Source organism: Lampris incognitus, chromosome 13 (assembly GCF_029633865.1).
Source record: "Lampris incognitus isolate fLamInc1 chromosome 13, fLamInc1.hap2, whole genome shotgun sequence".
NCBI classification, from domain to species: domain Eukaryota; kingdom Metazoa; phylum Chordata; class Actinopteri; order Lampriformes; family Lampridae; genus Lampris; species Lampris incognitus.
Genome location: NC_079223.1, coordinates 51592242 through 51615399, shown reverse-complemented (window position 1 = coordinate 51615399; position 23158 = coordinate 51592242). Strand labels below are relative to the sequence as shown.

General features: G+C 45.3%; 1 protein-coding gene across 1 annotated transcript; it reads right to left on the bottom strand.

Moving 5' to 3' along the window:
- Window positions 1-117: 117 nt before the first annotated feature.
- On the bottom strand, window positions 118-20997 carry LOC130122583 (steroid 17-alpha-hydroxylase/17,20 lyase). Its single transcript, XM_056291513.1, has 8 exons — window positions 20683-20997; window positions 18707-18845; window positions 13030-13265; window positions 11759-11845; window positions 6883-7101; window positions 1408-1577; window positions 714-817; window positions 118-407 (listed from the first exon to the last, which is right to left on the bottom strand). The coding sequence occupies exons 1-8, from the start codon at window positions 20995-20997 to the stop codon at window positions 118-120; spliced, it is 1560 nt and encodes a 519-aa protein (XP_056147488.1).
- Between the last annotated feature and the right edge of the window lie 2161 nt (window positions 20998-23158).

The window sequence follows — 23158 nt, the reverse complement described above, 5'->3', positions numbered from 1 at the left end:
TGTAATTCACTTAGCGCACAAGTAGGTTTGCAACATTTCCGCCAAAGCCAAATAAGCAGAACGTGCGAGGAGCTGTGCTCTGCGTGGCTTACTCCTACGGAACCGGGGAACAAATGGTCAGGGGAGGTTTTCACCCGACCGCACTTTGTTCTCCCATCCCGGCCGTGACGTGGCGGTCACCACGTAGTTCACTGGCTGAAGGATGACCCCGAATTTGCCCTCCAGGCTGGGTAATGCTTGGCCCGCTGGCACCCCGAGAGTGAAGCGCTGCAGCATCCAGGAGAGGAAGAGGAAGAGTTCCATCTTGGCCAAACCCTCCCCGAGACATCCCCTGATCCCGGCGCCAAACGGCAGGTAGCTGGGGGAGGACATTTCCAGACCCGTGCCATCGCTGTTCAAAAACCGACCTTCACGGAGAGAGAAACAGACGGCTGTTTGCTTTTCAAATGAACAAAGGGGGGCAGCTTAGCAGCCGTAGACACAACCAGCTAGAGAACGCATGTAAACCTTTAAATCGAACGGCAGGAAACAGCACCTGTCACCCGTATGGTCTGTGGCCAGTTTGAAAGTTCCTTCAGATGGGTTTTCAGACAAGCTCGGGGAACATATCAAGCAGAGGGCCGTTTACATCCCCGGTTAAAGTCTTTATATTGGTAAAGTGATCAAGCAAGCAAGCCACAGTTAACAAAGTGCAGGATGTGGTTTCTGCTCACCGGGGTCAAAGCGCTCCGGGTCCTTCCATTCGCTCTCGTCATGGTTCAGAGACCACTGGTTGATGATGACGCGGACTCCCTTCTTTACCACGAAGTCACCAAGACTACAGCAGGAAGGAACCGACAGGATTATGTGGAATATGGAGTTGGGCTTCATATAACTAGGAACTCCTCCCCATGGGCGAACCAAATACCTTTGACTACATCAAATAAGCCCTTCAAAGTGAATCAGCTTCCTATATTTCTGCAAAGTGAGGTTGGAGATGGGAGATGGACCTGCTCATTTAGCGGTTAGGGACACATAGTGAAGACAGGTCCGCGAGAAGTATGTGGGGAAAGGGGGAATCGGCTATTGAAGCAAGTCACTCTGCTTCTCTTTAAAATGTTGGAGGTGTACAGCCATGATGCTGGGACAAAGACCCTGCATGCTGTTCCGACTGAAGCCCACTCATCATTCACAGGGAGTCAGCTCGTCTAGACCCTCCGTTTAAACGTCCCATCAAGGTGAACCGGTTCACCTCCCTGTGGGTCCCTGACCTGGATTACTGAGCATTCATGGACACATTCATAGGGAACTAATATTTCTATGACAGGTCTAGTGTTGACGGATTCTAATAAAAAAAACAAGAACCAAGAGCGCCGTGTTGTTTTTACTGTGTCTGTCTGCAGGGGGCAGTATTTACTGCAAACGTACCTCGTGTCAGAGAGCGCCACATGGGGGAAAAATAGTGGGGCCACCGGCCGAATACGTAACACCTCCTTGATGGTGGCCTCCAGGTACGGCAGACTGCCTCTGTCACTGAGCTGAGGGGTCCTCCCCCAGCCCACCTTAATGTCCAGCTCTTCCTGGATACCCCTCTGCACCTGAGCACACATGCACACACACACACGTCCATATATCAACACAACACATAGTAGAGCAGACACAACACGCTTCCTGGTCCGACACCGGGCATATACTGTATGACTCAGGAACACACAACATAGTATACAGGAATACAATAGACAACATAGTAAACTGGAGTAGAATAGACAACAAAGTAATAGGAATAGAATAGACAACGCAGTAAATACTAGTAGAATAGACAACATAGTAAACTGGAGTAGAATAGACAGCATAGTAAGTAGGAGTAGAATAGACAGCATGGTAAATAGGAGTAGAATAGGCAGCATAGTAAGTAGGAGTAGAATAGACAGCATAGTAAGTAGGAGTAGAATAGACAGCATGGTAAATAGGAGTAGAATAGGCAGCATAGTAAATAGGAGTAGAATAGACAGCATGGTAAATAGGAGTAGAATAGGCAGCATAGTAAACAGGAGTAGAATAGGCAGCATGGTAAACAGGAGTAGAATAGACAGCATAGTAAGTAGGAGAAGAATAGGCAACATAGTAAGTAGGAGTAGAATAGACAGCATAGTAAATAGGAGTAGAATAGACAGCATAGTAAGTAGGAGTAGAATAGACAGCATGGTAAATAGGAGTAGAATAGGCAGCATAGTAAACAGGAGTAGAATAGGCAGCATGGTAAACAGGAGTAGAATAGACAGCATAGTAAGTAGGAGAAGAATAGGCAACATAGTAAGTAGGAGTAGAATAGACAACATGGTAAGTAGGAGTAGAATAGGCAGCATAGTAAATAGGAGTAGAATAGACAACATAGTAAGTAGGAGTAGAATAGACAACATAGTAAGTAGGAGTAGAATAGACAGCATAGTAAGTAGGAGTAGAATAGACAACATAGTAAGTAGGAGTAGAATAGACAGCATAGTAAGTAGGAGTAGAATAGACAGCATAGTAAATAGGAGTAGAATAGACAACATAGTAAGTAGGAGTAGAATAGACAACATAGTAAGTAGGAGTAGAATAGACAGCATAGTAAGTAGGAGTAGAATAGACAACATAGTAAGTAGGAGTAGAATAGACAGCATAGTAAGTAGGAGTAGAATAGACAACATAGTAAGTAGGAGTAGAATAGACAGCATAGTAAGTAGGAGTAGAATAGACAACATAGTAAGTAGGAGTAGAATAGGCAGCATGGTAAACTGGAGTAGAATAGACAGCATAGTAAGTAGGAGTAGAATAGGCAGCATAGTAAGTAGGACTAGAATAGACAACATAGTAAGTAGGAGTAGAATAGGCAGCATAGTAAGTAGGAGTAGAATAGGCAGCATAGTGAGTAGGAGTAGAATAGACAGCATAGTAAGTAGGAGTAGAATAGACAGCATAGTAAGTAGGAGTAGAATAGACAGCATAGTAAGTAGGAGTAGAATAGGCAGCATAGTGAGTAGGAGTAGAATAGACAGCATAGTAAGTAGGAGTAGAATAGACAGCATAGTAAGTAGGACTAGAATAGACAGCATAGTAAGTAGGAGTAGAATAGACAGCATAGTAAGTAGGAGTAGAATAGACAGCATAGTAAGTAGGAGTAGAATAGACAGCATAGTAAGTAGGAGTAGAATAGGCAGCATAGTAAGTAGGAGTAGAATAGGCAGCATAGTAAGTAGGAGTAGAATAGGCAGCATAGTAAATAGGAGTAGAATAGACAACACAGTAAATAGGAGTAGAATAGACAGCATAGTAAGTAGGAGTAGAATAGACAACATAGTAAATAGTAGTAGAATAGACAGAATAGTAAATAGTAGTAGAATAGACAACATAGTAAGTAGGAGTAGAATACACAATATAATAAATAGTAGTAGAATAGACAGAATAGTAAGTAGGAGTAGAATAGACAGCATAGTAAGTAGGAGTAGAATAGACAGCATAGTAAGTAGGAGTAGAATAGACAGCATAGTAAGTAGGAGTAGAATAGACAACACAGTAAGTAGGAGTAGAATAGACAACATAGTAAATAGTAGTAGAATAGACAGAATAGTAAATAGTAGTAGAATAGACAACATAGTAAGTAGGAGTAGAATAGACAGCATAGTAAGTAGGAGTAGAATAGGCAGCATAGTAAATAGGAGTAGAATAGGCAGCATAGTAAGTAGGAGTAGAATAGACAGAATAGTAAATAGGAGTAGAATAGACAACATAGTAAATACTAGTAGAATAGACAACATAGTAAGTAGGAGTAGAATAGACAGCATAGTAAGTAGGAGTAGAATAGACAGCATAGTAAATAGGAGTAGAATAGACAGCATAGTAAGTAGGAGTAGAATAGACAACATGGTAAATAGTAGTAGAATAGACAGAATAGTAAATAGTAGTAGAATAGACAACATAGTAAGTAGGAGTAGAATAGACAGCATAGTAAGTAGGAGTAGAATAGACAGCATAGTAAATAGGAGTAGAATAGACAGCATAGTAAGTAGGAGTAGAATAGGCAGCATAGTAAGTAGGAGTAGAATAGACAGCATAGTAAGTAGGAGTAGAATAGGCAGCATAGTGAGTAGGAGTAGAATAGACAGCATAGTAAGTAGGAGTAGAATAGACAGCATAGTAAGTAGGAGTAGAGTAGACAGCATAGTAAGTAGGAGTAGAATAGGCAGCATAGTAAGTAGGAGTAGAATAGACAGCATAGTAAGTAGGAGTAGAATAGGCAGCATAGTGAGTAGGAGTAGAATAGGCAGCATAGTAAGTAGGAGTAGAATAGGCAGCATAGTGAGTAGGAGTAGAATAGGCAGCATAGTAAGTAGGAGTAGAATAGGCAGCATAGTAAGTAGGAGTAGAATAGGCAGCATAGTGAGTAGGAGTAGAATAGGCAGCATAGTAAGTAGGAGTAGAATAGACAGCATAGTATATAGTAGTAGAATAGACAGCATAGTAAGTAGGAGTAGAATAGACAACATAGTAAATAGTAGTAGAATAGACAACATAGTAAATAGTAGTAGAATAGACAGCATAGTAAGTAGGAGTAGAATAGACAGCATAGTAAATAGGAGTAGAATAGGCAGCATAGTAAGTAGGAGTAGAATAGGCAGCATAGTAAGTAGGAGTAGAATAGGCAGCATAGTAAGTAGGAGTAGAATAGGCAGCATAGTGAGTAGGAGTAGAATAGGCAGCATAGTAAGTAGGAGTAGAATAGGCAGCATAGTAAGTAGGAGTAGAATAGGCAGCATAGTAAGTAGGAGTAGAATAGGCAGCATAGTGAGTAGGAGTAGAATAGACAGCATAGTAAGTAGGAGTAGAATAGGCAGCATAGTAAGTAGGAGTAGAATAGGCAGCATAGTGAGTAGGAGTAGAATAGGCAGCATAGTAAGTAGGAGTAGAATAGACAGCATAATAAGTAGGAGTAGAATAGGCAGCATAGTGAGTAGGAGTAGAATAGGCAGCATAGTGAGTAGGAGTAGAATAGACAGCATAGTAAATAGGAGTAGAATAGGCAGCATAGTAAGTAGGAGTAGAATAGACAGCATAGTAAGTAGGAGTAGAATAGACAGCATAGTAAGTAGGAGTAGAATAGACAGCATAGTAAGTAGGAGTAGAATAGGCAGCATAGTAAGTAGGAGTAGAATAGACAGCATAGTAAATAGGAGTAGAATAGACAACATAGTAAATAGTAGTAGAATAGACAGCATAGTAAATAGGAGTAGAATAGGCAGCATCGTAAGTAGGAGTAGAATAGACAGCATAGTAAGTAGGAGTAGAATAGGCAGCATAGTAAGTAGGAGTAGAATAGACAACATAGTAAGTAGGAGTAGAATAGGCAGCATAGTAAGTAGGAGTAGAATAGACAGCATAGTAAATAGGAGTAGAATAGGCAGCATAGTAAGTAGGAGTAGAATAGACAGCATAGTAAGTAGGAGTAGAATAGACAGCATAGTAAGTAGGAGTAGAATAGGCAGCATAGTAAGTAGGAGTAGAATAGACAGCATAGTAAGTAGGAGTAGAATAGGCAGCATAGTAAGTAGGAGTAGAATAGACAGCATAGTAAATAGGAGTAGAATAGGCAGCATAGTAAGTAGGAGTAGAATAGGCAGCATAGTAAGTAGGAGTAGAATAGACAGCATAGTAAGTAGGAGTAGAATAGGCAGCATAGTAAGTAGGAGTAGAATAGGCAGCATAGTAAGTAGGAGTAGAATAGACAGCATAGTAAATAGGAGTGGCATAGGCAGCATAGTAAGTAGGAGTAGAATAGGCAGCATAGTAAGTACGAGTAGAATAGGCAGCATAGTAAGTAGGAGTAGAATAGACAGCATAGTAAGTAGGAGTAGAATAGGCAGCATAGTAAGTAGGAGTAGAATAGACAACATAGTAAAGTCCTACTTATATACACAAATAAGTTTACCTTAAATACCAAACAGTCAGTAGCGGTTGTGCATGTTTGATTTTGTATGAAAGGGGATGGAGCGAGGCGAAGTTGCTCTTATCTTTACATCATCAATCAATCAATTAATATATCAATCAATCTATCTGTCAATCGAGTGTGTGAATGAACTGTAAAGCGCTTTGAGTGGCTGTTGCAGCGCTTCATAAAATGCAACATGACTGGCTGATCTTTACATCATGTCAAAAATCGTTGATTTTCTTCTTGTTTTTCACTTAAAAAGAAACAATCGTGATTTTCAACATTCTCTCTCTCTCTCTCTCTCTCTCTCTCTCTCTCTCTCTCTCTCTCTCTCTCTCTCTCTCTCTCTCTCTCTCTCTCTCTCTCTCTCTCTCTCTTCTGTGACCTGGGTTAGTGTTCTGACAGGTCAGCTGTGAGCGTTTGACTCAGCAGGAGGAACAGAATGAAAGGCACAGGGTCCACACATGCTACACTCATGTCCAGGGGTCCACACATGCTACACTCATGTCCAGGGGTCCACACATGCTACACTCATGTCCAGGGGTCCACACATGCTACATTCATGTCCAGGGGTCCACACATGCTACACTCATGTCCAGGGGTCCACACATGCTACACTCATTCCCCCCCAGTCCCCCCCCCCGAACAGGCGCCCCGACCAACCAGAGGAGGCACTGGTGCAGCAACAAGGACACATCCGGCTTGCCAGCCGCAGACACGGCCAATTGTGTCTGTAGGGATGCCCGACCAAGCCGGAAGTAACTGCTGTCTTTGTCATATGCATGATTAATGTCCACTTGCTAAGGCACTCGTTTTCCAGACAAAGAGCTCTCTCTGTCTCTCTGTCTCTGTCTCTCTCTCTGTCTTTCTCTGTCTCTCTCACACACACACACACACACTCCTATAATCAAGCAGCACCTGCCCTGCCGTGGCCTTACGTCTGGGTGATGGATGAGGTAGACTATGGCCCATTTGAGCACCGTAGCAGTGGTTTCCACTCCAGCTCCAAAGATGTCGCCCACAATCATGAGCACTTGGTCGTCGCTGAGGCTAACCGTCTCTGTGGTGCTTTCGGTCACGTTGTTGTTCTCAGCACTGCGTTTGGCCCTCAGAAGAGCGTCCAGCACGTCTCTCTGGACGTGGTCGCTGTAGTCTGCCTGGTGTGAATGGGGGAGGGACACACGACTGTAAACGTCTATACACACATTCTCTGTTTCACAATTTGACAGACATATTCAGGGTAATTTCACAGAAGTGCAACAATAGCACACAATATAGTCCTCTGCTAAAATCATAAAGTAACCGATGGCAAGCATAGTAAATCACTAGTAACAAGACAGAAGAAACAGTAGAGTATCCTATCACTAGTAACAAGACAGAAGAAACAGTAGAGTATCCTATCACTAGTAACAAGACAGAAGAAACAGTAGAGTATCCTATCACTAGTAACAAGACAGAAGAAACAGTAGAGTATCCTATCACTAGTAACAAGACAGAAGAAACAGTAGAGTTTCCTATCACTAGTAACAAGACAGAAGAAACAGTAGAGTATCCTATCACTAGTAACAAGGCAGAAGAAACAGTAGAGTATCCTCTCACTAGTAACAAGACAGAAGAAACAGTAGAGTATCCTATCACTAGTAACAAGACAGAGGAAACAGTACAGTATCCTATCACTAGTAACAAGACAGAAGAAACAGTAGAGTATCCTATTACTAGTAACAAGATAGAAGAAACAGTAGAATATCCTATCACTAGTAACAAGACAGAAGAAATAGTAGAGTATCCTATCACTAGTAACAAGACAGAAGAAACAGTAGAGTATCCTATCACTAGTAACAAGACAGAAGAAACAGTAGAGTATCCTATCACTAGTAACAAGACAGAAGAAACAGTAGAGTTTCCTATCACTAGTAACAAGACAGAAGAAACAGTAGAGTATCCTATCACTAGTAACAAGGCAGAAGAAACAGTAGAGTATCATCTCACTAGTAACAAGACAGAAGAAACAGTAGAGTATCCTATCACTAGTAACAAGACAGAGGAAACAGTACAGTATCCTATCACTAGTAACAAGACAGAAGAAACAGTAGAGTATCCTATCACTAGTAACAAGACAGAAGAAACAGTAGAGTATCCTATCACTAGTAACAAGACAGAAGAAACAGTAGAGTTTCCTATCACTAGTAACAAGACAGAGGAAACAGTAGAGTATCCTATCACTAGTAACAAGACAGAGGAAACAGTAGAGTATCCTATCACTAGTAACAAGACAGAAGAAACAGTAGAGTATCCTATCACTAGTAACAAGACAGAAGAAACAGTAGAGTTTCCTATCACTAGTAACAAGACAGAGGAAACAGTAGAGTATCCTATCACTAGTAACAAGACAGAGGAAACAGTAGAGTATCCTATCACTAGTAACAAGACAGAAGAAACAGTAGAGTATCCTATCACTAGTAACAAGACAGCAGAAACAGTAGAGTATCCTATCACTAGTAACAAGACAGAAGAAACAGTAGAATATCCTATCAAGCTCAGTAACCCAGGTAAAGAAATCACTCAAATGTTGAGTGGTGTACTGTATATACTGATAGACTGTGGTTAGTGCGGTCGCTTCACAGCAAGAGGGTCCTGGGTTCGAGCCCCGGGGTAGTCCCACCTTGGGGGGGGGGGTCATCCCGGGTCATCCTCTGTGTGGAGTTTGCATGTTCTTCCCATGTCTGCGTGGTTTTCCTCCGGGTGCTTCGGTTTCCTCCCACAGTCCAAAGACATGTAGGTCAGGAGAATCAGCAATACTAAATTGTCCCTATGTGAATGTGGCGGCCCTGTGATGGCCTGGCGGCCTGTCCAGGATCTCTCCCCGCCTGCCGCCTAATGACTGCTGGGATAGGCTCCAGCATCCCCATGACCCTACGTAGGATACGCGGCTTGGATAACGGATGGATGGATGGATGTTGACTAATATACGTGTGTGATGCCAACAGAGCAAAGAAGGAAAACTTGTTCACTAGTCACAGCTGGAGAGGACGCCCGTGTAGTTTAATCTTTTTAGGAGTTTTCCGAGGGTAGATTATCTTCTATCTCCAAGATCATATCTCTATGATCTAAGAGCATACTCTTAGACTTACAGTTTACTAATTTACAGCTTTTTGCAACACAGGAACTTGGCAGAAAGCGACATCCTATCAGTTTACTTTTAGAAGATTTTGAGGACTATTTTCTAATATATCAATCTTGATCCCCACTTTGAAAAAGCGTGGCTGGCTTGTAGTTTAAAGCTGCTTCGGGGAGTTTTTCGCTTGTTCTTTAGTAATCTGTTTGATTTTGACCAACAAAGCCAAATGAGACCAGCAGAGGCAAGATTATATATAACTAACAAAAGACTCACTAGCTGGTCGGCCAGAGGGTCGGTCCCCTTTAGTCGAGTGGTTGGCGATGTCGCTTCGTGGTGCAGTACACCGCTAGATCGAATCCCGCAACGGGCGGAAATATGCTCGGTTACATTGGTGGTAGCGATGGTGTCTGGAAGCGTGCAGATCTCCTCATAAGTCTCTTTAGAGCGCGGGAATAAAGAAGCGCGACGGCGCGCCTCCGGGAGAGGATGACTACTGTAAACTACTAAAAGGCCGACTGGCCAGAGGGTCGGCCCTCTTTAGTCAAGCAGTTATCGATGTCGCCTCGTGGTGCAGTACAAAGTTGGTTCGAATCCAGCAGCGGGCGGAAATATGCTCGGTTACATAATGATTCCGAAAACTTATCTCCAGTTCAGATTCCCCGTGAAATCTGACAGAACAATTTACTGCACAAACATGGGCTACACAGGCACAACTAGAGATACATTACGTCATGGCTATATATCTAACAAACAGCTTCTTTTTTCCCCCGAAACACCGCTACATCTCGCTTTTCTCTACACCATCCACCAGAGGGCGAATGGGGATCTTTTTTGACAAGAGGCAATGCTTATGTGAAATTGTCGTTCTAAAGTGAAACACTACCACGTTTGTCCACAGGGAGACGCGCAAGGCCAAACAATCCAAAACTCCTCCTAATCGCTGTAACGTGAAATGCAGACCCCACAAGAGTCTATATCAGCAAGTTGAGAACAAGTTTCCTTACATAGTCTCGAATATTGAGTAATGTTATGCAGACATGGACAAATGGTGGGTTTTATTCGTAAACCTCAATGTCTGCTCATGCTAACCCATGAAAATAATAATTAGTGTGAGTGCTGGGGGCATTCACACTATTGCTTTGCAGTTCTTTATTTATTTATTTTTCTTCCACCCATTTTTTGACACTTTGTAGCTCCTTCATACTTTTAGCTACTGAAACCATTCAACTATCAAATGCTCAACTCATTAAGGATATTAGTGATCCCCTTTCAAATTTTTCATACCTTTTGAACTTTTGAAATATTCAACTTTTTTCAGCCATTTTTTGAATGGGAGTCAATGGGGGACTTTTGCAACCTTTCCACCTCTTTTACTCCTTCATACTTTTAGCCACTAAAACCATTCAGGTATCAAAATTTTCGTCTATTTAAGCCCATTAAGGCTCACATTTCGGCTTTTTTTAAAATCTTTTATACTTTTAGGCATATTAAGCTTTTTCTTCTTTTTCAAAACAATGGAAGTCTATGGGGAAAGGTTGAAACCCTCATCACCTTTGAACAGTATCTCCTCCTTCATTTTTTGAGCTAGAACCCCCATTTAAAGCTTAAACAGTTCAGGACATTCGGCTCTTTCAGAATCATATTCAGATTTTAAAAATATGGTATAGTTTTTGAACAATTCAGCTCTAAAGTTTAGCAATTCTGCCATACACTGCCTGTTAGAATGTTCAGTCCTATTGTGACGTCACATATCAAATTGAAACTCAACTGCCAGGCTAATTACTCTCAACTCTCAACACCTGGTAGATTTGATCAGCTTCTGCCACTTCTTAACTGCTCTTCCTCCCTCTTCAACCTTCCTACCTTCCTTCCTACAACCTTCCTACCTTGCCTCCTACCGTCTTTCCTACCTTCCTACAACCTTACTACCTTCCTTCCTACAACCTTCTTACCTTCCTTCCTACCTTCCTTCCTTCCTACCTTCCTTCCCACAACCTTCCTGCCTTCCTACCTTCCTACAACCTTCTTACCTTCCTTCCTACCTTCCTTCCTTCCTACCTTCCTTCCCACAACCTTCCTGCCTTCCTACCTTCCTACAATCTTCCTACCTTCCTTCCTACCTACCTTTCTTCCTTCCTACAACCTTCCTACCTTGCTTCCTACCGTCTTTCCTACCTTCCTACAACCTTAATACCTTCCTTCCTACAACCTTCTTACCTTCCTACCTACCTTCCTTCCTTCCTACAACCTTCTTACCCTCCTTCCTACCCTTCCTCTTCATCACTACTCTTCATCACTACCCTTCCTCTTCATCGCTACTCTTCATCTTCATCAATACCCTTCTTCTTCGTCACTACCCTTCCTCTTCATCGCTCTTCATCTTCATCACTTCCCCTCCTCTCATTCAACCCCTCGTCTCATTCTACACACATTTCAGTTTCCAACAATCAAACTATTCATGTATTTAGCACATTATGGCAAATTTTTCAGTTTTTTTATACCTTTAAAACTTCTAAAATATTCAGCCATTTCACATTTCAGTTTCCAGGTATGTCAGGTGGGCTAGTGACTTTCTGACTTTTCCTATTCATCCATTTTCAGCAATGCTTTCGCGATTTTTTTCAGCAGCTCAGCATTCACACGCTTTTTCTGTGGAAAGCATTTTTCTAGTTTAAAATGCTTTTCTGGTAGTTTACATTATGCTCATCGTATTTCTTCTGCAGAAGACTGTCTCTCCTTGACACGCACTCCTTCAACAGGCGCAGGTCTGCGTTGGGAAAAATCTGAAAGAAAGCAGCCAAAACTTTGTTGTTTCAAAGGTGATTTTTTTTTCTTCTTCACTTTTGCTCATAACACTTAACGACAGGTAGCTGTAAACTGTGTGTGATTAATGGATCATAAGGTACTTATAAACGCTTGTTATTATTAACTCACTTGTGAACAATAGCAGGTGGCTTAGAAAGGTGAATATTGTAACGATCACGGACGAATAGGCTCGGTAGCCCTTGGCTAACGGGTCGGACCCTTTAGTGCCTTAATGGTGCCTTCACAGATGTGCAAGTTACCCGTGTCCTCCGGGCTAAAGAGGAAAAGGACCATCCTGATTGTTATCAGCGCAAAGTCCAAAAGCCAGCATCTGTGATGGTATGGGGGTGTGTTAGTGCCCATGGCATTGTGGGTAGCTTGCACATCTGTGAAGGCCCCATTAATGCTGAAAGGTACATACAGGTTTTGGAGCAACATATGCTGCCATCCAAGCGACGTCTTTTTCAGGGACGTCCCTGCTTATTTCAGCAAGACAATGCCAAGCCACATTCTGCACGTGTTACACCAGCGGGGCTTCGTAGTAAAAGAGTGTGGGTACTGGACTGGCCTGCCTGCAGTCCAGACCTGTCTCCCAGTGAACATGTGTGGCGCATCATGAAGCACACAATACAACAAGGGAGAACCCGGACTGTTGAGCAACTGAAGTCGTACATCAAGCAAGAATGGGAAAGAATTCCACCTACAAAGCCTCAACAAGTAGTGTCCTCAGTTCCCAAACGCTTATTGAGTGTTGTTAAAAGGGAAGGTGGTGTAACACAGTGGTGAACATGCCCCTGTCCCAGCTTCTTTGGAACGTGTTGCAGGCATCACATTCACAATGAGTGAATATTTGCAAAAAAAACAATAAAGTTTATCAGTTTGAACATTAAATATCTTGTCTTTGTAGTGTATTCAACTGAATATAGGTGGAAAAGGATTTGCCAGTCATTCTATTGTGTTCTTATTCACGTTTTACACAACATCCCAACTTCATTGGAATTGGGGTTCGTAATTTTAGTAATTGTTAATTGTCCCCTGATGTTATTAATATTTATTTTTACTGTCTGCTAATGTTAACAAGTGTGTTCTAAGCGTTTATAAGTGCGCTATTGCTCATTTATTAATCCTATTTACAGACAAAACATAGCCTTCTGTCGTCTACCTGCAGCCAAGGCAAGATGTCCACCAGACTGTCCTTGGCGACCGTGTCCACGATTCCCTGGCTGAATTGCAGCATGGCCTCAAACTCGGGGTCCCCTTTGCGGTAGGAGGAGTTGAAGCACAGGCAGCAGATGACGTTGGTGACGGCTCGGGTGAGTTCTGGAGACAGGTTGAGGGCCAGGCCACTGCGCGTCCACTCAGACAGGAAGCCACACAGCGACTGGGCCTCCTGGCAGACTGGACCGAGAGGAAGGGATGAAGGGATGATGGAAGATTAGATTTTAGATAGATAGATAGATAGATAGATAGATAGATAGATAGATAGATAGATAGATAGATAGATAGATAGATAGATAGATAGATAGATAGATAGATAGATAGATAGATAGATAGATAGATAGATAGATAGATTGATTGATTGATTGATTGATTGATTGATGGCCATCCTCAGACTTGAAAGTGCTTTAGAAATGCAGTCATTTAATTTCATTTGTTTGATCGAAATGAAATACATTCATATACATTGATATACTATATACATCTATACATGGGTACACAGATGCAGGTGCGGACCACATGCACACCCTGCACGTGCATCTTGTCCAGAAAACGGAGTGCTGATCGTGTCTAAGACGCAGCTGACGTCAACAGAGTCTTTTGCTCCATCAAATGACACCAACGTTTAATGTAAATACGATGTTTAGCGCTTGAAGAACATTTCATCAGGTCGAATCCTAGCTGTGGGAAACGGGTACTAGGAGATGATGACAGTAGGTTACATTTTTGAATATGAATTCAGATTTTGGAGGCTGTTGAATTGATGTTTGTTTTTATTTAGACATAATTAAATTATGAATTATTTTATCAATTATCATTTATTAATAATTATTATTTCATCAGCCATTTTATTTTCAAGATAAGTCAGTAATAGCTTTCATTAGTATCCCCAATCTGGCGTGAAATGGATTTGGTGAATTAAACGGGGGGAAACAAGGCCGTGCCCGCAGCCAGCGCTCCAAGTCAAGGATGTCCGCTGTCCCCCCCACAATGGCAGTGGCACCTGGGGACAGAGACACGGTGTCTGGGACAGTGCTGAGACACTAGAGAAACGTTTCGTCACAAATGAAATTATTACGTTTACACGTCATGAAATATATAAATCATTTTAATTGTTAGCTGTTAGAATTCCAAAAATGGGAGGCGGCACCGGCACGAGCTCTACACGACGTCACAGGAGCGCTTACACGCACACAAGCAGGAGACCCGCGTGACGGCACGAAACCCCCGCAGTCACCTCAGTACTGGGGTGACTGAACAACCCTGCGACAAAGCAAGGGGGCCCCCGAAAAAGGCTCTTTGCTAAACGCTAATAGGTAGAGACAGGAGTGAGAGAGAGGTAGAGAGAGAGACGGAGAGAGAAAGGTAGAGAGAGACAGCGAGAGGTAGAGAGAGTGGTGGAGAGAGGAGAGGGAGAGAGAAGAGAGAGGAGCGAGAGAGAGGGGAGTGAGAGGAGAGAGAGACGGAGAGAGAAAGGTAGAGAGAGACAGCGAGAGGTAGAGAGAGTGGTGGAGAGAGGAGAGGGAGAGAGAAGAGAGAGGAGCGAGAGAGAGAGAGAGGGGAGTGAGAGGAGAGAGAGGTAGAGAGAGACAGCGAGAGGTAAAGAGAGTGGTGGAGAGAGGAGAGGGAGAGAGAAGAGAGAGGAGCGAGAGAGAGGAGAGTGAGAGGTAGAGAGAGATGGAGAGAGGTAGAGAGAGACGGAGAGAGGTAGAGAGAGACGGAGAGAGAGGTAGAGAGAGACAGCGAGAGGTAGAGAGAGACGGAGAGAGAGGTAGAGAGAGACAGCGAGAGGTAAAGAGAGTGGTGGAGAGAGGAGAGGGAGAGAGAAGAGAGAGGAGCGAGAGAGAGGGGAGTGAGATGAGAGAGAGACGGAGAGAGAGGTAGAGAGAGACAGCGAGAGGTAAAGAGAGTGGTGGAGAGAGGAGAGGGAGGGAGAAGAGAGAGGAGCGAGAGAGAGGAGAGAGAGGGGAGTGAGAGGAGAGAGAGACGGAGAGAGAAAGGTAGAGAGAGACAGCGAGAGGTAGAGAGAGTGGTGGAGAGAGGAGAGGGAGAGAGAAGAGAGAGGAGCGAGAGAGAGAGAGGGGAGTGAGAGGAGAGAGAGGTAGAGAGAGACAGCGAGAGGTAAAGAGAGTGGTGGAGAGAGGAGAGGGAGAGAGAAGAGAGAGGAGCGAGAGAGAGGAGAGAGAGGGGAGTGAGAGGAGAGAGAGACGGAGAGAGGTAGAGAGAGACAGCGAGAGGTAGAGAGTGGTGGAGAGAGGAGAGGGAGAGAGAAGAGAGAGGAGCGAGAGAGAGGGGAGTGAGAGGAGAGAGAGACGGAGAGAGACAGAGAGAAAGGTAGAGAGAGTGGTGGAGAGAGGAGAGGGAGAGAGAAGAGAGAGGAGCGAGAGAGAGGGGAGTGAGAGGAGAGAGAGACGGAGAGAGGTAGAGAGAGACAGCGAGAGGTAGAGAGAGTGGTGGAGAGAGGAGAGGGAGAGAGAAGAGAGAGGAGCGAGAGAGAGGAGAGAGAGGGGAGTGAGAGGAGAGAGAGACGGAGAGAGAAAGGTAGAGAGAGACAGCGAGAGGTAGAGAGAGTGGTGGAGAGAGGAGAGGGAGAGAGAAGAGAGAGGAGCGAGAGAGAGGAGAGAGAGGTAGAGAGAGACAGAGAGAGGTAGAGAGAGACAGCGAGAGGTAAAGAGAGTGGTGGAGAGAGGAGAGGGAGAGAGAAGAGAGAGGAGTGAGAGAGAGGAGAGAGAGGGGAGTGAGAGACGGAGAGAGAGGTAGAGAGAAAGGTAGAGAGAGACAGCGAGAGGTAGAGAGAGTGGTGGAGAGAGGAGAGGGAGAGAGAAGAGAGAGGAGCGAGAGAGAGGAGAGTGAGAGGAGAGAGAGGTAGAGAGAGACAGAGAGAGGTAGAGAGAGTGGTGGAGAGAGGAGAGGGAGAGGAGAGAGAGGTCGAGAGGAGAGAGAGGTCGAGAGAGGAGCGAAAGAGAGGAGAGAGAGGTAGAGAGAGAGACGGAGAGAGAGGTAGAGAGAGACAGAGAGAGAGAGACAGATGACGGAGGGGCAGAGCGAGAGAGACAGAGGACATAGAGCGATGTAGCAAGGGAGGAGAGAGAGACAGAGAAAGGGAGAGAGGGGTAGAGAGAGGTAGAGAGGGAGAGAGAGTGGTTGAGAGAGGAGAGGGAGAGGAGAGAGAGTAGCGAGAGAGAGCGAGAGAGACAGGGAGGAGAGGGAGAGACAGAGACAGAGACAGAGGAGAGGAGACAGAGAGATAGTTCCACCCTAGGAATAACTAAAATCCAACAACCAACTAACTACACATACCTAGGGTTGAAGATCAGGTCCACTGGACAGTTTAACTAGGCCCTTAATGAAGTGAAAGAGAAGGCAAGAAGGGCTTTCCATGCCATCCAAAAGTCAACACGTGCTGCCATCCCAGTTAGGACCCGGCTCAAAATATTCCCATCAGTGATTGAGCCAACTGCACTACATGGCAGCGAGGTTTGGGGTCCTCTCACAAAACACGAATTCGGAAAATGGGAAAAACATCAGTCGAAACCCTGCATGCAGAATTTTGTAAGAGGAAGTCTCCCAGAGACTCTCCCAGAGCAGAATTAGGCCAATACTCTTAATAATTCACATTGAAAAAAGAGCCATTCAGTTCTGGAAACACCTAAACATTTGTGACCCCAAATCCTGTCATTATAAATCCCTCAAAAGCCAAATGATGGACATAGAGAAGAATCCCCTCAGTCAACTGGTCCTGACGCTCAATAGACTAACACTAGACCTTCCAACACCACTAATCATAACCAGCCTCAGGACAGTGACGTCATCAGACCTTCTAACACCACTAATCATAACCAGCCTCAGGACAGTGATGTCATCAGACCTTCTGACACCACTAAATATATCCAGCCTCAGGACAGTGACATCATGAGACCTTCTGACACCACTAACAATAACCAGCCTCAGGACAGTGACGTCACCAGTTCTTCTGACACCACTAATAATAACCAGACTCAGGACAGTGACGTCATGAGACCTTCTGACACCACTAACAATAACCAGCCTCAGGACAGTGACGTCACCAGTTCTTCTGACACCACTAATAATAACCAGCCTCAGGACAGTGACGTCATGAGACCTTCTGACACCACTAACAATAACCAGCCTCAGGACAGTGACGTCACCAGTTCTTCTGACACCACTAATAATAACCAGACTCAGGACAGTGACGTCATGAGACCTTCTGACACCACTAACAATAACCAGCCTCAGGGCAGTGACGTCACCAGTTCTTCTGACACCACTAATAATAACCAGCCTCAGGACAGTGACGTCACCAGTTCTTCTGACACCACTAATAATAACCAGCCTCAGGACAGTGACGTCATCAGACCTTCTGACACCACTAACAATAACCAGCCTCAGGACAGTGACGTCACCAGTTCTTCTGACACCACTAATAATAACCAGACTCAGGACAGTGACGTCATGAGACCTTCTGACACCACTAACAATAACCAGCCTCAGGACAGTGACGTCACCAGTTCTTCTGACACCACTAATAATAACCAGACTCAGGACAGTGACGTCATGAGACCTTCTGACACCACTAACAATAACCAGCCTCAGGGCAGTGACGTCACCAGTTCTTCTGACACCACTAATAATAACCAGCCTCAGGACAGTGACGTCACCAGTTCTTCTGACACCACTAATAATAACCAGCCTCAGGACAGTGACGTCATCAGACCTTCTGACACCACTAACAATAACCAGCCTCAGGACAGTGACGTCACCAGTTCTTCTGACACCACTAATAATAACCAGACTCAGGACAGTGACGTCATGAGACCTTCTGACACCACTAACAATAACCAGCCTCAGGACAGTGACGTCACCAGTTCTTCTGACACCACTAACAATAACCAGCCTCAGGACAGTGACGTCACCAGTTCTTCTGACACCACTAATAATAACCAGCCTCAGGACAGTGACGTCACCAGATCTTCTGACACCACTAATAATAACCAGCCTCAGGACAGTGACGTCACCAGTTCTTCTGACACCACTAATAATAACCAGCCTCAGGACAGTGACGTCATCAGACCTTCTGACACCACTAACAATAACCAGCCTCAGGGCAGTGACGTCATTCCTCTCTCTCGCGAGAGAGAGAGACAGCGAGAGAGAGAGCGAGAGAGCGAGAGAGAGAGAGCGAGAGAGAGCTAGAGAGAGAGAGAGAGAGAGAGCGAGAGAGAGCTAGAGAGAGAGAGAGAGGTGGAGTTAACGAGTAGACGGAGGGCGGTAGGCAGAACAAAGTGGTGGATGAGAAATGAAGGTTCTTTCTGGTTGGGACGTCCTACAGCACAGACAGACTAGCAGAGCGTCCATGGCGGACCCAGTGAGTCCATGTAGTGATGCGAGTTACTGACTCTACGTTATTAAACGATATTTGTTATGTGGAATGAAGAAGAACTCAGTTTGGGCCCGTGGTAGTTCAGTCTGGGACAGCTGAAAGTAGAATCCGGGACAGTTGGGGACACTGAGGGAAAGCAGTGGATTTGGGGCCCCGCTACAGCAGACCAGGGCTGTGTCTCCAAAGCGCTGATGACATGAGTGAACGACCATCTACTCACTGATCTTCTCAATGGAGGCTGATCCCTCTCCGAACATGTGCAACGCTCCATGGACAATCTTCCTCTGCAACCTCCAGCTGGCGCTCCAGTCTGCAAAAGCGATGTCTTTCCCGCCTCTGGTTAGCAAGTCTGTGGTCACCTGGATCACACATGCATTATAGTCACACCAGAGAGGCTGTAAGGGCACCCGGGGTCATACATACACGGCCACTTCCACTGCGACTTCCCCATCTTAAAGTTTAAAAAAAATATATAGATGCCGAATTTGTGTTAGTTGCCAAATAACATGATGATAAGCACTTAATTATAACCTTAATGATCTCATATCAGCATTCCTACAACTCTTGCAAGAGGCCTTCCACTTACATAGCCTGATCTTGTTCCCAGAGAGGTCATTACCTCGCTCAGAGCCGTCAGACACCACACCTCAGCTCCTGCGCAGTCACAACCTGACTTCACAGGACTCACTGTCCAACGAGTCATCTGCTTTAATTTACCAATAGACATCTCCTCTTGACTCCACAACAATGTCAGTGGCGCCCCCAAGGGGTGGCCAGGGGTGGCCATGGCCACCCTGATACTATCCCTGGCCCCCCCGCTGGGCCCCCCAGCCACGAGTTGCATATGCAGAATAGGCTTCTGATTATGCAGAATAGGCTTCTGATTATGCAGAACAGGCTTCTGATTATGCAGAATATGCTTCTGATTATGCAGAATAGGCTTCTGATTATGCAGAACAGGCTTCTGATTATGCAGAATAGGCTTCTGCTTATGCAGAATATGCTTCTGATTATGCAGAACAGGCTTCTGATTATGCAGAACAGGCTTCTGATTATGCAGAATAGGCTTCTGCTTATGCAGAATATGCTTCTGATTATGCAGAATAGGCTTCTGATTATGCAGAATATGCTTCTGATTATGCAGAACAGGCTTCTGATTATGCAGAATAGGCTTCTGCTTATGCAGAATAGGCTTCTGCTTATGCAGAACAGGCTTCTGATTATGCAGAATAGGCTTCTGCTTATGCAGAATATGCTTCTGATTATGCAGAAAAGGCTTCTGATTTTGCAGAATATGCTTCTGATTTTGCAGAACAGGCTTCTGATTATGCAGAATAGGCTTCTGCTTATGCAGAATAGGCTTCTGCTTATGCAGAACAGGCTTCTGATTATGCAGAATAGGCTTCTGATTATGCAGAATATGCTTCTGATTATGCAGAATAGGCTTCTGATTATGCAGAATATGCTTCTGATTATGCAGAACAGGCTTCTGATTATGCAGAATAGGCTTCTGATTATGCAGAATAGGCTTCTGATTATGCAGAATATGCTTCTGCTTATGCAGAATAGGCTTCTGATTATGCAGAATATGCTTCTGTTTATGCAGAATAGGCTTCTGATTATGCAGAACAGGCTTCTGATTATGCAGAATTGGCTTCTATCTGACATTTTCATTTTTCATGTCTGGACATACACAATGTAACAAGGAATCGTCTAACCTGCTACAATGTGTACAGATACAGGACACATTGAAACTCAGAATGTTAACTGTACCGTCCGTATTGGTCTATTCAGTAACATTAACTGTGAAAATAAGAAGCCAAAGTTTTTCAGAGTGCGATTCCTTAACTTGACAGTTTTCCGCTAGCCTATACGGAATACTGCCACAGCATGATGGACTTCCTGAAAGGCAGTCATGGCTTTTGGTTTTGGTGGGCCACCCCAAGATTTGCAGTGGCCCCATTTGGCCACCCCTATGAAAAATTTCAGGGGGCGCCACTGAACAATTTGAGCTGCAAGTTATATTGTAAAGAATAGACTCCACCAATCTGAGTGCCACCACCCAAAAATCACTGCTCCCTCTTTGGTCACACCGCAACATGTTGTGCAGGTGCCACTGTTCACAAAGAGCAGAAGAAGACAGGAGTAAGAAGAGGGTTTGAAGTATTAAACTGAAAAATAGATTTGTTCACCCACAGTTCTCGGTCTTCCTGCGAAGATCTTTCCCTTCTTCAGCAAGACTTCTTTGGCGTGTGTGTAGTGGTTCACAATGACGGCTTGGTGAGAGCCCAGCATCAGAGAATACGTCGGTCCATATTTTGCTTGCAGGTCTTGAAAAAGCAGGTGCGGCTGGCGTGCGCTTCGTAGACTCAGCAGGCTCCCAATGATTGGGAGGGCAGGCAGGCTGGGGGGCCCTCTGCGGCCCTCCAGCGATATCCGGAGTTTTGCCTGCAAAACCAGCAGCAGAGTTAAAACAGCCACGAATACAACCAGGCACCAAGACCAAGCCATGGTCCCGGAGACGAGCGGAGGCAGAGGGAAGTGGCTGTGACGGAGGCCGAGCACCACAGAGACCTGCACTGTGTAAAGCAGTGAGAGCAGCCAGGGCCTTTTATGGAGCTCGTTCAGGGCCGGCTCCTTGACCCCAAACATGGCTACACTCTGCTATCTTCTGGCATTGCTGCCAACTTAAACTCCACCATGCAACTGCCCTCAGACCCCCCACCCCCCCCCCCCGTGTGGCTCGTGATTCTAACTGCCCTCAGACCCCCCCCCCTGTGTGGCTCGTGATTCTAACTGCCCCCAGACCCCCCCCCCCCTGTGTGGCTCGTGATTGTAACTGCCCTCAGACCCCCCCCCCGTGTGGCTCGTGATTGAAATGCCGGCTGGAGCTCAGTAGTAACGGGTATCTTCCTTGAGGGAACACAGATTTACCCCATCATAATGCCTCTTATCTTACCCAGTTTACCCAAGGTATGAACTCCGCCCTGCACGCCTCGTGTGGTAGTTTTATTAGTGCAGGTCCCAACATAAACAAAGCCCTCTGGTTCTGTCAGGGACGCAGCGTCCAGATGAACTCGCTCAACTTTCTGAGTGACCTCATATGTGACCTCACACTGAACCACACAGGGCGGCATGGTGGTGCAGCGGCTAGCGCGGGAGCCTCACAACAAGAAGATCCTGTGCTCTAACCCCGGGGGGGGGGGGAGGGGGTCATCCCGGGTCGTGTCTGCGTGGGTTTCCTCCCACAGTCCAAACACATGTAGGTCAGGTGACTCAAAGACATGTAGGTCAGGTGACTCAAAGACATGTAGGTCAGGTGACTCAAAGACATGTAGGTCAGGTGACTCAAAGACATGTAGGTCAGGTGACTCAAAGACATGTAGGTCAGGTGACTCAAAGACATGTAGGTCAGGTGACTCAAAGACATGTAGGTCAGGTGACTCAAAGACATGTAGGTCAGGTGACTCAAAGACATGTAGGTCAGGTGACTCAAAGACATGTAGGTCAGGTGACTCAAAGACATGTAGGTCAGGTGACTCAAAGACATGTAGGTCAGGTGACTCAAAGACCTGTAGGTCAGGTGACTCAAAGACATGTAGGTCAGGTGACTCAAAGACATGTAGGTCAGGTGACTCAAAGACATGTAGGTCAGGTGACTCAAAGACCTGTAGGTCAGGTGACTCAAAGACCTGTAGGTCAGGTGACTCAAAGACATGTAGGTCAGGTGACTCAAAGACATGTAGGTCAGGTGACTCAAAGACATGTAGGTCAGGTGACTCAAAGACATGTAGGTCAGGTGACTCGGCTGTACTAAACTGTCCCTAGGTGTGTGTGTGTGTGTGTGTGTGTGTGTAGGTGTGTGTGTAGGTGTGTAGGTGTGTGTGTGTGTGTAGGTGTGTAGGTGTGTGTGTGTGTGTGTGTGTGTGTGTGTGTGTAGGTGTGTGTGTGTGTGTGTGTGTGTGTGTGTGTGTGTAGGTGTGTGTGTGTAGGTGTGTGTGTGTGTGTGTGTGTGTGTGTGTGTGTGTAGGTGTGTGTGTGTGTGTGTGTGTGTGTGTGTGTGTGTGTGTGTGTGTGTGTGTGTGTGTAGGTGTGTGTGTGTGTAGGTGTGTGTGGGCCCTGTGGTGGACTGGCGGCCTGTTCAGGTGTCTCCCTGCCTGCCGCCCAGTGGCTGCTGGGGTAGGCTCCAGCATGCTGCGACCCTGGTTGGGATGGATGGATGGGTGGATGGATGGATGGGTGGATGGATGAACCACACAGGGGACAAGGGAACAGATAGTGTGTCCCTGAACACAAGAGGGGACATTCTACTTATCTGGGCACCTTGTCAGCACCGCCCTTAGTGACTTTTTGTTGGCCCCTCCAGGCTGCCGTCAGACCGGACTGGACCTGGAACACCAACAGCGTGCTGTTACTTACTGGAACGAAGGTATCTGACAAATGTGAAGGGCACTTGCACCCATGCTCATGCAGCGTTTCCGGTTTGGAAAGCAAGTGTGTGTACTCACGGTGCAGCTTTGCAACCCTCTGCGTCGCCTCGACAACACAGACACTGCAGCCACGCGCCCATGGCAGGACCCAAAGCCCATCAGAGAAAGGGACCTTTCTTTCTGAGGGAATGAAAGCTTCCTCAGTCTGTCCATCCAATATGAGACTATCTTGGTAGCCACAC